At 40.4% G+C, this 16,295-nt stretch overlaps 1 protein-coding gene across 16 annotated transcripts in view; it reads left to right on the top strand.

The window, feature by feature from the left end:
• The window catches only part of LOC125463094 (membrane-associated guanylate kinase, WW and PDZ domain-containing protein 2), a 545,354-nt gene that overhangs the window by 400,378 nt on the left and 128,681 nt on the right, over positions 1-16,295 (top strand). For 12 of the 16 annotated variants that reach the window (XR_009447220.1, XM_059654585.1, XM_059654587.1 and 9 more), the window contains one exon: positions 66-104. The exons of the other annotated variants lie outside the window; for them this stretch is intronic. Coding sequence is in view for 11 of the 12 variants with exons in the window: in XM_059654585.1 (XP_059510568.1) it covers positions 66-104 (39 nt within the window). In the remaining variant the exon portion in view is untranslated. The remainder of the gene's footprint in view (positions 1-65; positions 105-16,295) is intronic. 16 annotated transcript variants of the gene reach the window in all.

Below are 16,295 nucleotides of genomic sequence, written 5' to 3'. Positions count from 1 at the left end.
TGTCTTTTTCTGTACCTTAGAGACGGTTTCTATGTTAATTTTGTATTTCTGATTTAAAATTGAAGGAGACAAGCTGCAATCTGGAAACACAGGAGAGAAGTTAGGTACTGTAACTTTAAGTAATTTTCTTGTTTTATTTTCAAGATAATGCATCTTTCCATATAGCCATCTTATTTAATTTTAGTGTAGAATGTTACCATCCTATTCCTACATTTTTCTCTGGCAAATTTATTTTGATTTCATGACAATGATCACAAAAATTATTTTTAAGTTACTATTAGGAAAGGAATGTCAGTGTTACTAATACTGTACAACATTGTGAAGCTGTTCTTTTGGGGTTGAAAAGCAAATTGTCTAAAATATATAAGGTGTATCTGAAACAAATACAATTTTTTTTTACTAAATCCAAGCTGATCAGCATTTGGGTTTATCATAGAAAAAATATTAAAGATGAATGATGTCTTCAGTGAAAAAATAATTATTGTGACAAGGCTTTCATTTTATCTGAGGTCTGTATTTACCAAATACAGTCGTTGTCAAAGAATTTTTTTCATTTGCTCTTAGAACAGATTGCTCTTAATTATTGGAACTTGCAGAGGAATTAGTATAATTCATCCCAACCTATTATGTGAATTACGTATTTTATATATATAAAACAGAAATTGCTAGTGAAACTCAGCAGATCTGTCAGCATCAGTAGAGAGAGAGCAGGGTCAACATTTGAGGTCCAGTAGCCCTTCTTCAGAACTGAGAACACAGATGCTGTCAGACCTGCTGAACCTCCACCAATTTCTTCTTTGTTTCAGATTTCAAGCATCTGCAATTCTTCGTTGTTTAATGTAGAAACTAATAACTCCTAAATAGGTTATCACTGTGAAATTAACCTGCTGTATCCCTAGGAAGGCAGTGCTTGTAGCAAACAATAATTTGCTTTCACTATCAGAAAATTTTAAGTAGTCTTAGAGTAAAGGTTTGTTTTCAGCTATGCAGTCAGTCATTTTTTAAGAATTCATTTTAGCACTTCTGTATTGATATTTCGGTGTTTGGAACTGCAACACCTGCAAACTTTAAAAAAAAATTATTGCTGTTGCTAAAATCTACACAGTAGACACAGCAAATGTTTGAAATCCAGTGATTGTCTCTTTTAACTGCCCACTGAAACAAATGTTCTCTTAGCAACCACAGTGCCACCAATGAGCAGGAGTCCCAAAGTAATCAATTAAAATTATCTCTCAATTATATTCAGTGACAACAGAAATGGTGATTTGCTTTTATTGCTCTAATATGTCTTTGCAACTGAATGCATCACATTTAACTTTATTTCTCTTGAACAATTTGTTCATTTTTTAACATTGCCCTTCTGAAGAGAGATTCTACATTGAGTACTCATTACATAAAATATTTTATTCAACAACTTTGTCCATCATAATTATTTAATAATCTGTTGGTTGGATGGTTATGCTATTCAGACTCCCTGGTGTATATCTTTTGTACCTACCATAAAAGGATAAGATTTTTGTTTCCAGGGACATGTGATAATCCTTACAATGACGATGGGGAATCATTAATTAATCTGCTGGTAGACTTTGTTGAGTTTGAAGTCCCTTGGTAACAGTCAGTAGTCTGCCCAGCTGGAACTCTTCACTTGAACCCTTTGTGGTCAAGTGACAGTGTCCCTACCTCTGATCCAGAAGGCTTGGGTTCAAGTTCCACCTGCTCTAGACCTGTGTCATAACATGTCTGAACAGGTCAATTAAAAATAAAGTGGAACCCAAAAGGCTGTGGTGTAGTGGTAGTGACCCTATCTTTGAGCCAGGAGACTTCAGTTCAAATTTCACCTGCTACAGAGGTGTGTACCAACACCCTTGCATAGGTTGATCAGAAAACAGACTCAGAAACAGCTAGCAGGCTGGTTAGCTCAGATGGTCAGAATACAAAGCTGATGATGCCAAGGTCATAGGTTCAATCTCCAGACTTTGCTAATCCTGCTTGCAGGCTCTTGGGGCATAGTGAGATCAAGTCCCACCAGTTCCAGCACTGTGTAATAGCATTTCTGAACAGGTTGGTTGGAATAAAAAGCAGACCCAGTATATCCCCTCTAGCTTCATTTTGATTTAACCCCACCCCATTTGCCATACCTCCCGTTCTCCTTTTGATGGTTTGCCAGTAAAGGACATTGATGGAAATATTCAGTTGGCCACATGAGTGATTAACTGGTGATGGTTAGTAGTTAAAAATGAAGAAAAAAATTAATGCGGATGGTTCAGGAAAATATCTCCAACATGGAATTGATTGGTAAGCATTCATCTCATTTAGGTTAAAAATACATTGATGGAAGGTATTGATTGGCAAAAAAAAATGTATAAAGCAGACCCAGGGATGCAATCCAGAAATGCTCTAGGGGGATGGGTTCAAGTCCTGAAATGGTAGCTGGTGGAGTTTGAAGTAATTCTGTGGATTTGGAATACAAAGCTAGCCTCAAAAATAAAGTCATAGAGTCATAGAGCTGTACAGCATGGAAACAGACCCTTTGGTCCAACTTGCCCATGTCACCCAGATATCCCAAATTAACCAAGTCCCATTTGCCAGCATTTGCCCATATCCCTCTTAAAACACCTTCGTATTCCTGTACCCATCCAGATGCCTTTTAAATGTTGTAATTGTACCAATTCCGGTGGCAGTTCATTCCATACACGCACCACCCTCAGCGTTAAAGCATTGCCCCTGAGATCCCTTTCAAAACTTTCCCCTCTCACCTTAAACCAATGCCCTCTAGTTTTGGACTCCACTACTCCGGGAAAAAGACCTTGGCTATTCACCCTATCTATGTCCCCATGATTTTATAAACTTCTATAAGATCACCCTTCAGTCTCCAACACTCTAGGGAAAATAGTCCCAGTCTATTCAGCCTCTCCCTATAACTCAAACCCTCTAACCCTGGCAAGTACCTTGTAAATCTTTTCTGAACCCTATCAAGTTACACAACATCCTTCCTATAGCAGGGAGACCAGAATTGAACACAGTATTCAAAAAGTGGCCAAACCAATGTCCTGTACAGCCGCAACGTGACTTCTGAACTCCTATACTCAATGCGCTGACCATTAAAGCAAGCATACCAAATGCTTCCTTCACTATCCTGTCTGCCTTTGACTCTAATTTTAAGGAACTGTGAACCTGCACTCCAAAGCTTCTTTGTTCAGCAACACTCCCCAAGACCTTACCATTAAGTGTGTGAGTCGTGCCCTGATTTGCCTTTCCAAAATGCAGCACCTCAAACTTAACTAAGTTAAACTCCATCTGATCAACATCCCATTATACTTTGAGCTAACCTTCTTGGCTGTCTACTACACCACCAATTTTGGTGTCATCTGCATACTTAGTAACCTTCCGTCCTATGTTAACATCCAAATCATTTATGTAAATGACAAAAAGCAGTGCACCCTGCACCGATCCTTGTGGCACACTGCTGGTCACAAGCCTCCAATCTGAAAAGCAACCCTCTACTACTATCCTGTGTCTCTTACCTTTGAGTGATCACCATAGTTATCATTTTAAAAAAAGCAGACCCAATGTGTGGGATGTGGGCAATGTATCCCCTTTAAAGTTACTTGAAAATTTTTTTGTTGTGGTTTTGGTTGAACTTCAGCCCTATAATGTGCTATGCAGCCCTGGAGATGATCAAAACTCAAAACAAAGGGAGACAGAGGGCTGGAAGCTATAGGCCAGTTAAGCCAACATCTGTGTGAGGGTAAACACTAGAATTCACAATAAGGAAACATTGGCTTAGAACACTCTGACACTTACAAAACAGAATGTAGATGACAGAGTCAACATGATTTGTCAAAAGCAATTCATATTTGACAAATATATAAGAGTTTTGAGAATGTCAGAAGCAGGATGGATTTTTTTGATTTATTCAAGGAAAGTGGGCTTCACTGACTGGACCAGCATTTATTGACCATCCCCAGTTGTTCTTAAGAAGTTAATTACCTTGTTGAACGGATGCAGTCCATTTGGTGTAGGTGTTCTTACTGTATGTTTAGGGAAGGGGTTTCAGGATTTTGACCCAGCGACAGTGAGGAAACAGCAACATATTTCCAATTGAGGATGGAGTGCAGCTTGGATGATAATTGGCAGGTGGTGTTATTTTCACCTGTCTGCTGCCTTTATTCTTCTAGATGGTAGTTGTTATGGTTTGAAGTTACTGTCATTAAGAGCCTTAGTGAATTCATGCAGTGGATCTTACAAGTGGTCCTGCTACTGAGTATCAGTGATGGAGAAAGAGAATATTTGAGGATGTGGTGCCAATCAAGTGGGCTGCATTGTCCTGAATAGTGTCAAACTTGAATGTTGCTGTTGGACTTGAACTCATTGGGGAAAGTGGGGAATATAGACTATCACATTCTTGATTATTGTCTTGTAGATGGTGAATAGCTATTAAGGAGTCAAGAGGTGATTTACTCATTGTAGGATTTCCTGTCTTGCATTTTCTCTTGTAACCACTGTTTCAATGGCTGGTCCGGTTCAGCTTCAGGTTAATAGTAATACCCAGTATGGTGAGAGCAATGTAGCAATATAATGCCGTTGAATAGGAAGGCGCAGTAGTTAGATTCTCTCTTGTTGGAGAAGATCATTGTGTGGCACGTGTGGCATAAATGTTACTTGCTAGTTATGAACCCAAGCCTGCATTTATTTCTGATCTTGCTCCATTTAGGCATGAACTACATCATTACATGAGGAGTCATGAATGATACTGAACGTACAATTATCCTCTTCTGACCTTGTGACGGAGGAGAGGACATTCATGAAGCAGCTGAAGATGATTGGGGTTGGGGCAATTTCATAAGGAATCTCTACTATGGTGTCACTTTCACCTCCTGTCTTATGTTCAGAACCTTGATCCACATTTGAACAAAGGCCCTTTCATCACTTTACTGATGATCAAGTGTAGAATGATCGGAAAATAATTAGTCAGTTTAGATTTGTCCTGCTTTTTGTGTGCAAGACACACCTATGTCTGGTTAGATGTGGGCGTTGTAGCTGGGCTAAAGGGGAATGAATGGATGTCACATATTTGGATTCCCAAACGGCTGTTTATCAGAACAAGGAGATAAGAGAGATGAACAACTTCCCAAACAAGAGCCTAAGGAAAAGGGAGAGCAGGAGAAGAACAAAATTAAAACTTCTGAGATTATGTTCAGGAAATAAGTAATTCAATGACAAAGTAGTTATGGAGTAAGGAGCTATAAGAAGATAAACAAATACAGAAATCAAAGATTTCACAAGGCAGAGTGGGAGTGAAGGAGAATTTACCTGTGGTCCAAGAAGTGACAGCATAACCACACATAGACCATAAGGTTTAGCTGAGATTAGACAATTAGAGAAACAAACCTAAAAGCTTTGAGGCCTGTGAGTGTGAGAGCATGCGAGCAGGACCCAGTGAACACCACCTAAAATGAGTTGAACAGGGGAGGATCCTGTGTTTCTGAAACAGCATGGAAAGCACAGGGACAAGCTTCATCAAGAGTAGGGAAAAGAGCAGCATTTGCAGCCCCTCAAACAACATGAGAGAGCACAGGGACAGCAGGTTCATTAAGAGAAGAATGGACTTGCTTGAGAAGGTCAGCAGTGGATTGAGATGAAAACCAGTTCAGAGACTCCTTTCAATATGTTTCTACCTGTCAGAGCCAAAATTTGATGCTATGGGAAAACAGGCAGGGGAGAGGTGGATATTACTTCTGTGGCTCATTTGATTGGCCAAGCAGTTCAAGTCAGGAGATATTATTGTAGATAAAGAGTACAATTAAGAAATTCACTTTTATAATGAACTAGAATAGAGATAACTGGGCAGGCAACATTTTGCAGCCGTAGTATATGGGAGCTGCTAGAAATCAGTGTGATCCACGCTGACCGCATCTGTGACAAGTGTTGGCTTCTCAAGGAACATTGACTTAGAGTTGACGAACTAAAGTCGAAGCTGAGAATACAGTGACACATGGGCGAGGGGGATGTGTACCTGGACACTCTCAGGGTGCAGTCACACTCTTAAGTTAATTGCATCAAATTTGCTCCATGGTCAGGGACAAGAAGCTGTGAGGTAGTTATAGGGATCCAGAACTTAGAGCCTCAGCCAGTGGATAAAGGCACAAACTGAAGAGAGGATGAGCAAACTGACTGCATCATGGTGATCCCGAGTGCCGATTAATTGGACAAAGAAAAGATTCCTAGCAATAGGAGAGAGTATAGTTAGAGAAATACATGCTGTTTTCTGCACTGAAGGCATAGAGCCCCAAGGGTGTATCACCTATCTGTGCCTAGGTTAAGGACATTGCTTCTGGGCAGGAGAGGAATTTGGAGTGGGAGGGGAAGGATCCAGTTGTTGTGGTCCACATAGGTAGCAACAGCACAGATAGTTCTAAGAAACAGATTCCACAGAGGATTTATGAGCAACTCTGTGCTTAATTAAAGTGCAAAACCACAAAGATGTAATCTCCTAATGTTTAACTGAGCCATGTGCAAAATGGCACGGGCTAAATAAGATCAGAGAGGTAAATGCATGACTCAAAGTTTGGTGTGGGGGATTTGGGTTCCAGTTCAGGGGTGCCGGCATCAATACCGGGGAAAGAGAGAGCAAATCTCTTGGCTCTCGGGTTCATTGAAACGATTTTGGGACCAGTGTCCTGGAAAATTATATAATTTGCGTTGTAGGTAGGTCTTTAAACTAATTAATGATGAGGACGAAAGGGTTCATTGAAGGGAAGTTCAAAAAAATCAAGGGAGTGAAGAGTGTGACATGAGGTGTAGAAAACATGTGCAAACAAGTGGAGCAGAAATCAAATTCACAGTAATAATGGTTAAAAAGTCAAAAATTAAATCTCATTATCTGAACGCATGCAACACTTGTAACCAGAGAGACAGGTTGATGTCACAAATAGAAAAAAAAATGAATATGACTTTATATCTCTTGAAAACATGTGCAAACAAGTGGAGCAGAAATCATATTCACAGTAACAATGGTTAAAAAGTCAAAAATTAAATCTCATTATCTGATCGCATGCAACACTTGTAACCAGAGAGACAGGTTGATATCACAAATAGAAAAAAAAAATGAATATGACTTTACATCTCTTGTAGATAAATGGTGACAAGGTGACTAAGAATGGGGACTCCATATTCAATGGTATTTGACATTCTGGAAGAATAGACAGAAAGTATAAAGGGTAATATATCTTTGTTAATAAAGGAAAGTATCATTGTGGTGGTGAGTAGTGATAAAGATGCGATAGGTCATAATTGGAATAAGTTTGGTTGAAAATGAGGAATAGCAAGGGAAAGGGGTAGATGTCCTCTGAGTCCAATGATGGCTCGGAAAAAGTTGATATTTATGCAGAAGATGGGATGAGGGGGCGGGAGGAAGAATAAATGATGGGTGGAGATGGCTCTAGCTACAATCTGATCTGAAGAAGAGTCATTTGACCTGAGACGTTAGTTCTGATTTCTCTGCACAGATGCTGCCAGATCTGCTGAGTTTTTCCAGCAATTTCTGCTTTTGGTGAAAACTAGTGGTAGGGCAGAGAATTGAAAATCTATTAGTAAAATAGCATGGATGACTAAAAAACTAATGAAGCAGACAAGTGGATAATGAAAATAAATTGGCAAGAAAAATGAATCTGTGGATATGTAAAAAGAAAGAGAGCAACTAAAGTAAGCGTGAGACTTTTAGAGAATGCAACTTGGGCATTAATAATGGAGAACCGGAGAATGACCAAAAATATTATTTGCATTGTATTGATGGTGGGGAGCAGTATAACCATCCCAACAGCGTGCTTACTGGAGGAAAGATATTGTAATACTCTCTGTAATGAAGAAAAAGTATTTGACAAACTAATGGGACTTAAAGGCAGGCAATTCACCAGGACATAACGACCTGCACAAAAGGATTTTGGGGACAAGGCAGGAAAGGAGAGCTGAGAATTTTCAGATCAGCTACAATCCTAATGAATGGTGGAGCAGTCTCAGTGGGCTGAGAGGCCACCTCCTGCTCCTGTATTTTATGGTCTTGTGGTTTAGACATTGGCTGCTCACTGGATTCTGGATTGGAAAACTACGAATGTAACTATGCTGCTTGAAAAATTAATCTAAGATGCAGCAAGATGATCTTAATTTCAAGATGGGCCTCACTGCAATTGTTGCCGGATTTTACCACAATTGTACCATTGCCCATTGAATTCAGAGCCTGATATGATTCTGTCCAACTATTTACATACTTATATGACTTGTGTCTCTGGATGATTACTATTGCAATTACATTGTGGTGAGATTTTTCTGATACTCTACTTTATTGTTATTACAACTGATCTTAGGCCTCCATTCATCTCACGTCAGTATTGAACTGGTCTTCGCTTCTCTGACTGTCATGTAAACTCCTTGCTTGTCCATGACCCCCCATTCTTTTCACTCAATCAGGTCAATAATTTCATGAAACCATCAGAGAAACATTTATGTTTTAATGTTGCTATCAAATCATTGAGACCAATAACTTTAATGGAATTTTAGAAATGATAAAGACAACGTTTTATATATGTGTTTATAAGTGACATTTATCTCTTGAGACAATAAACTGTCAAAACTACCATACATGTAATGTATTCAATATAAAATAAGCAACACTTGCTTAAATTGGAACTTCCAAAGTTGATATAATTTGCTGTGATGCCATTGGAAAAGGTTGAATCTGTTTTTTTTTTAGGTTTGCCAATCATACACTGAAAATGTACACAGAATTGCTGTCAGTTGTCTCTGAAATATTTACCACTGCATTCAATGTTCTTCAAATTATTTTGTGCTTCTTAACAAAATAATTCGGCTGGCAGTCTGCATAATTAATTGGAAATGGTTCTGAACATAACGAGTAGCATTGATTGTTATTTTTAAATGAAATATTAGCAAACTCAGTTTTCCATAGCTCATTGGAAGAATAAAACATAGAACATAGAACAATACAGCACAGAACAGGCCCTTCGGCCCTCGATGTTGCGCCGACCTGTGAACTAATCTAAGCCCCTCCCCCTACACTATCCCATCATTACCCACATGCTTATCCAAGGACTGTTTAAATGCCCCTAATGTGGCTGAGTTAACTACCCTGGCAGGCAGGGCGTTCCACGCCCTTACCACTCTCTGAGTAAAGAACCTGCCTCTGACATCAGTCTTAAATCTGTCACCCCTCAATCTGTAGCTATGCCCCCTTGTACAAGCTGAAGTCGTCATCCTCAGAAAAAGACTGTCACTGTACACCCTATCTAATCCTCTGATCATCTTGTACGTCTCTGTTAAATCCCCTCTTAGCCTCCTTCTCTCCAATGAGAACAGACCCAAGTGACTCGGCCTTTCTTCATAGGGACTGCGCTGCAGACCAGGCAACATCCTGGTAAATCTCCTCTGCACCTTTTCCAATGCTTCCACATCCTTCCTGTAGTGGGACGACCAGAACCCTACGCAATATTCCAAGTGAGGTCGCACCAGTGTTTTGTACAGTTGCAGCATGACATCACGGCTCTGGAACTCAATCCCTCTCCCAATAAAACCTAAAACACGGTAAGCCTTCTTAACAGCCTATCAACCTGGGTGGCAACTTTCAGGAATCTATGTACATGGACACCAAGATCCCTCTGCACATTCACACTACCAAGAATCTTTCCATTGACCTGGTATTCTGCCATCCTATTATTCCTCCCAAAGTGAATCACCTCACATTTATCCGTATTAAACGCCATTTGCCACCTTTCAGTCCAATTCTGCAGTTTATCCAAGTCTCCCAGCAACATTCTTCCACACTGTCCACCACTCCACCGACTTTAGTGTCATCTGCAAACTTACTAACCCAAACACCTATGCCTGCATCCAAGTCATTTATAAAAATGGCAAACAGCAGTGGTCCCAAAACAGATCCTTGAGGCACACCACTAGTAACCGGACTCCAGGCTGAATATTTTCCATCAACCACCACTCGTTGCCTTCTTACAGAAAGCCAGTTTCTAATCCAAACTGCTAAATCTCCCTCAATCCCGTGCCTCTGCATTTTGTCCAATAGCCTACCATGTGGAACCTTATCAAAGGCTTTACTGAAGTCCATGTACACCACGTCAACTGCCCTACCCTCATCCACATTCTTGGTCACCTTCTCAAAAAACTCAGTGAGGCCTGCCCTTGACGAATCCATGCTGACTATCTCCAATCAAATTGTTGCTTGCTAGAAGATTATAAATCCTATCTCTTATAATCCTTTCCAAAACTTTTCCTACAACAGACGTAAGGCTCACAGGTCTATAATTACCTGGGTCATCTCTACTGCCCTTCTTGAACAAGGACACAACGTTTGCAATCCTCCAGTCCTCTGGTACTAAACCTGTATATTGACAGGTGTATATATATATATATATATATATATTAGAATAGTGTGTTCTACTAAACAGTGAATTTTTGTTTCTAACATAACAAAGTGTGCAGCTGGATGAACACAGCAAGCCAAGCAGCATCTTAGGAGCACAAAAGCTGATGTTTCGGGCCTAGACCCTTCATCAGAAAAGGGGGATGGGGAGAGGATTCTGAAATAAATAGGGAGGGAGGGGGAGGCGGACTGAAGATAGAGGAGAAGATAGGTGGAGAGGAGAGTATTAGTGGGGAGGTAGGGAGGGGATAGGTCAGTCCAGGGACGACGGACAGGTCAAGGGGGCAGGATGAGGTTAGTAGGTAGGAAGTGGAGGTGCGGCTTGAGGTGGGAGGAGGGGATAGGTGAGAGGAAAAATAGGTTAGGCAGGCAGGGACGACCTGGGCTGGTTTTGGGATGCAGTGGGGGAAGGGGAGATTTTGAAGCTGGTGAAATCCACATTGATGCCATTGGGCTGCAGGGTTCCCAAGCAGAATATGAGTTACTGTTCCTGCAGCCTACGGGTGGCATCATTATGGCACTGCAGGTGGCCCAGGATGGACATGTCGTCTAAGGAATGGGAGGGGGAGTTGAAATGGTTCGCGACTGGGAGGTGCAGTTGTTTACTGTGAACCAAGCGTAGGTGTTTTTTTATTTTTATTTCTATTTAACTTATAATTTAAGTATTTTTAATGGATTTTATCCATTTAATGATGACATGTTGAGATGCTTGACCACGTTTAAGCTCACAGCTAGTTAACTGCATGTATGAAAATGTGTATCATTTATACAATTAATGAATGCACCATAATGTTGGTTGAATACATACAAAAGCTGTCAGAAAGTAATTGTCTGGCCCAACCTAAATAGTGTTTTTCAATAATGAAATTTAGCATTGAACAACACTAGAACACCCCTTGAATTGATTCTTTCGACCAGAATGTGTCACTGAAACACAAAAGTTTTAGCAAGTTAAATAATAAAGAAAATAAAATAGAAAAATGTGAACCCCATTAACTTCTAATACAGCTCGTGTCACTTAAAACAGGTTCAGTGCTGTCATTTTCAGGCTGTTCAGCTCACCAAGCCTGCTCATGACTTATTGCCACTTTCTGGAACTATTTCCATACGCCTTTATGCCATTATTTTCCAGAAATCTTCTGATTTCTCTCTCAAATCTGCCAAACGATTGAACTTTCACAGCTGTCTTGGATGGACAATTCCAAAAATTCAACATCAGCCTAATCTTCATATTATTGATCTGTTAACGGATGAATTTGTTTGAAAATTATAACAGTATCCTTTTCACTACTTGTTCCATACTGCAGAGTTTATACTGATATAGATCTTTTTGGCTTGGCATTAACATAAACAGTGCAGTGTAATTTAGGATTCTGTAGAATTTGGAAACTAGTACAACAATGCTTTGATTTCAGCCAATTTTAAAAGGCTTACTGGTGCAATTATTTGATCAAGAATCTATATGATATGATGTTCTTAGTGATTAAATTCAAGATAAATTAAATGTGAGCTTTAACAGAACAGATCAAATGGAACATCAGTGCTGCCAAGTGATCAAATATATAATTAATGAAGGGAAGTGGTAGTCAAATTATTCTTCTGAAATGTGTTACTTATATACATTATTAATTTATGCAAATTCATTGATGAGATGCCAGTGCTACTGGCTAGATCAGCATTTATTGCCCATTCCTGGTTACCCTTGAGAAGGTTGTAGTCAGCTGCCTTTTAAACCACTGCAGTCCTTTTGGTATAGGTATATTCATAATGTTGTTAGGAAGGACCTTCCAGAATTTTGATTGAGCAATATTGAAGAAATGGCAATAATATATTCCCAAAATAGGATGGTGAGTGATTTCAAGGGAAAGTTGCAGATGGTGATGTTCCGATGTATTTGCTGCTCTTGTACTTCTAGATTGTAGTGGTGAGGGTTTGGAGGTACTGTTTAAGGTGCCTTGGTGAACTTCTGCAAAGTGTTGTGTGCGTAGTACACACTGCTGTTACTGAGTATAAGAGGTAGATGGAGTGAATGCTTCTGGACATGTTCCACTCAAGTGGGTTGCTTTGTCCTGGATGGTACCAAGCCTCTTGAGTGTTGTTGGAGCTGCACTCATCCAAGTAAGTGGGGAGAATTCCATCACACTCCTAACTTGTGCCTTGCAGATGTAGACAGGCTTTGGTGTGTTCCTAACCACTGATCTGTTCTTGTAAACACAGTATTTATATGTGAGTCCAGCTCAATATCTAGTCAATGGTAACCTTCAGGATATTGATAGTGGGGCATCTAGTGATAGCAATACAGCAGAATGCCAAGGGACAAAAGTTAGATGCTCCCTTGGTAGAGATGGCAATTGCTTGGCACTTGTATAGGGCAATTATCACTTGCCACTTACAAATATGAAAAAAAATCATGGGAAAGGAGAACTCAAGAGACATTATTAAAGTCTTCAACACAAATGCAACAGAGTGTTTGGAAAGGATTAGGAATCAAACTTTAAGCATGCTGGATAAACGAGCAGCAGTGAGAAGTGGGACCGTTAATACAGGACTAAAGGTGCTATACCTGAATGCAGGCAGTACAAGAAACACGATTAATGAGCTTGTGGCACAGATCAAAATTGACAGATATGACATGGTGAGCATCACAGCGACATGGCTGCAAGGGGATCAGGATTGGGAACTGAATATCCAAGGATATACATCTTAACAAAAAATTAGGCAGGTAGGCAAAAGTGGTGAGGCTGCCTTATTAGAAAGAAATGTAATTCAATCAATAGTAAGAAATGAAGTAGGGTCAGATGGTGTAGAATCTGTGTGGGTAGAGTTGAGGAACCGCAGAGGTAATAACAACATAGTTGGAATTGTGTACAGGCCTCCAAACAGTAGTTAGGGCGCAAGATACACCAGGAGACGAAAAACATGTGTAAGAAAAGCAAAGTTACGGTGATCATGGGGTATTTCAATGTGCAGTTGAACTGGGAAAATCAGATTGGTAGTGGATTGCAAGAAAAAGAATTTGTGGAATGACCACAAAATGACTTTTTGGGAAGCTTGTGGTTGAGCCCACTAGGGAACAGACAACACTGAATTTAGTGTTGTGCAATGAGGCAGACTTGATAAGGGAGCTTAGGGTGAAGGACCCTTCGGAGAAAATGATCGTAATATGATTGAATTTGCTGTGCAATTTGAGAAGAAGATAGAATCAGAAGTAATGGTACTACAGCTGAATAAAGGCAACTACAGAGGCATGAGGGAGGAGCTGGGCAGAATTGACTGGGAGAGGAGCTGAGCAGGAAAGACAGTGGAGCAGCATTGGCAAGGAATAATTCAGGAGCTACAGCAAAAATTTGTCCCTCGGCAAAAAGAAGCATGGCATTAGGACAATGAGGCAACCATGGCTAACTACAGAAGCCAGGAATAGCATAAAAGCAAAAGAGAGAGCACATAATGTGGCAAAGGGCAGTGGAAAACCAGAGGATTGGGAAGCTTACAAAGACCAACAGAGGGCAACAATAAAAGAAATAAGGAGGGAGAAGGTTAAATGTGAAAGTAAGCTAGCCAATAATATAAAGGAGGACTGTAAGAGTTTCTTTAGATGCATAAAGGGAAAAGAGAGAGACAAAAGTGGACATTTGGCTGTTAGAAAATGACGGTGGAGAGATAGTAGTGGTGAATAAGGAAATGGCTGTGGAACTGAATAATTACTTTGAGTCAGTCTTCACGATGGAAGATATGAGTATTATCCCAAAAATTCAAGAGAGTCAGTAGGCACAGCTGAGTATGGTGGCCATCAAAAGGTACTAGAGAAACTGAATGGCCTGAAGGTGGATAAATTGCCAGAACCAGATGAACTAACCCCAGAGTTCTTAAGGAGATAGCTGAAGAGATAGTGGAGGTGTTGGTGATGATCTTTCAGGAATCACTAAAGTCAGAGATGGTCCTAGAGGACTGGAAATTGCGAACGTGACACACCTGTTTTAAAAAGGGAGTAAAGCAAAAGACTGAAAATTACAGGCTGATTAGCCTAATCTCAGTCATGTCTAAGATTTTAGAGTTGATTATGAAGGATGAGGGTTCTGAATACTTGGACATGCATAGTAAAGAAGAATAGAAGTATGGAATATTTTCTAAATGGGGAGAAAATTCAGAAGTCTGAAGTGGAAAAAGACTTGGGAGTTCTAGTCCAGGATTCTCTCAATGTAAACTTGCAGGCTAAGTCAGTAGTCAGGAAGGCAAATACAATGTTGGCATTTATTTTGAGAGGACTTGAATATAAAAGCAGAGCGGTACTACTGAGGCAGTATAAGGCTCTGGTCAGGCCACATTTGGAGTATTGTGCACAGTTTTGGGCCCCATATCTTAAGAAAGATGTACTGGCTCTGGAGCGGGTTCAGAGGAGGTTCATGAGATTGGTCCCAGGAACGAAAATCTTAACAAATGAGGAAGGTTTGAGGACTCTGGGACTATACTCGATGGAGTCTACAAGGATATGGGGAATCTAATTGAAACTCACTGGATACTGAATGGCCTGGACAGTGTGGATGTTGGGTAGATATTTCCTTTGGTAGAAGAGACTAGGACCCGGGGGCACAGCCTCAGAATAACAGGAAGACCTTTCAGAACAGACAAGGAGAAACTTCTTCAACCAGAGATTGGTGAATCTATGGAATTCACTGCCACAGAAAACTGTGGAGGTCAGGTCATTGAGCATATGTAAGATGGAGATAGATAGGTTCTTAATTGTAAAGGGGATCAAGGGTTACAGGGAGAAAGCGGAGAATGGGGTTAAGAAACATATCAGCCATGATTGAATGGTGGCGGAGACGCAACAGAATGAATGGCCTAATTTCTGCTCCTATGTCTAATGGTCTTATGGAACCCTAGCCTAGATATCATCCAAATCATGCTGCATTTGAACATGGACCACCTCAGCACATGAGGACTCATGAGCAGTGTTGAAATTGTACAATCATCAGCAAAAATCCCAATTTCTAATCTTAAAATGGAGGAAGCTCGATGAAGCTGCTAGATCTAGGACTCTACTCAAAGGAACCCCGTAGAGATGTGCTAGAGCTGAGATGACTATTTATTTTCATCTGTGTCATGTATGATTCTAAACAATGTAGAGTTTCCCCCAAGAGTCCCAACCACTCCAGATTTATTAGGCCTCCTTAATACGACACTCAGTCAAATGTGGCCTTGAAGTCAAGGACAGTCACTCTCATCCATCTCTGAGGTCCAGCTGTTTTGTCCATGTTTGAACAAAGGCTGTAATGAGGTCAGGAGATTAACGGGCCAGGTAGAACTCAAGCAGGTTACTGCTAGGGAAGTGTTGCTTGATCGTGCTGTTGCTGAAACCTTCAGTCATTTTTCTGATTATCGAGAATACACAGATGGGGTGATAACTGGCCAGGTTGGATTTGTTCTTTTGTGTACAGGACATAAATTTTCCACATTTTCGAGTAGATGCCAGTGTTGCAGTCAAACTGAGACAACTTGGCTAATGGTGTGGCAAATTTTGGAGCACAAGCCTTCAGTACTATTGGCAGAATGTTGTCAGGGCCCACAGCCTTTGCAGTATCCACTGCCTCCAACTGTTTCTTGATGTCACTTGGGGTGAATTAAGTTAGTTGAAGACAGCATCTGTTTTGCTTCAAACCTCAGGAGGAGGTTTAACATGTATAATTCACTCGGTACTTCTACCTGAAGATTTTTGCAAACATCAACCTTATTATGTTTGCACTGTTGAGCTGGCCTGTCCCATTATTGATGATGGGATAGTTTGTGGTGCTGCCTCGTCTGGTGAAGTTAATTGATTGTGCAGAACCATTCACATCTGGTTGTG

This window comes from Stegostoma tigrinum, chromosome 25, assembly GCF_030684315.1.
Source record: "Stegostoma tigrinum isolate sSteTig4 chromosome 25, sSteTig4.hap1, whole genome shotgun sequence".
NCBI lineage: Eukaryota > Metazoa > Chordata > Chondrichthyes > Orectolobiformes > Stegostomatidae > Stegostoma > Stegostoma tigrinum.
Note: the sequence above shows the minus strand (reverse complement) of the source record. Positions and strands in the feature narration are given on the sequence as shown.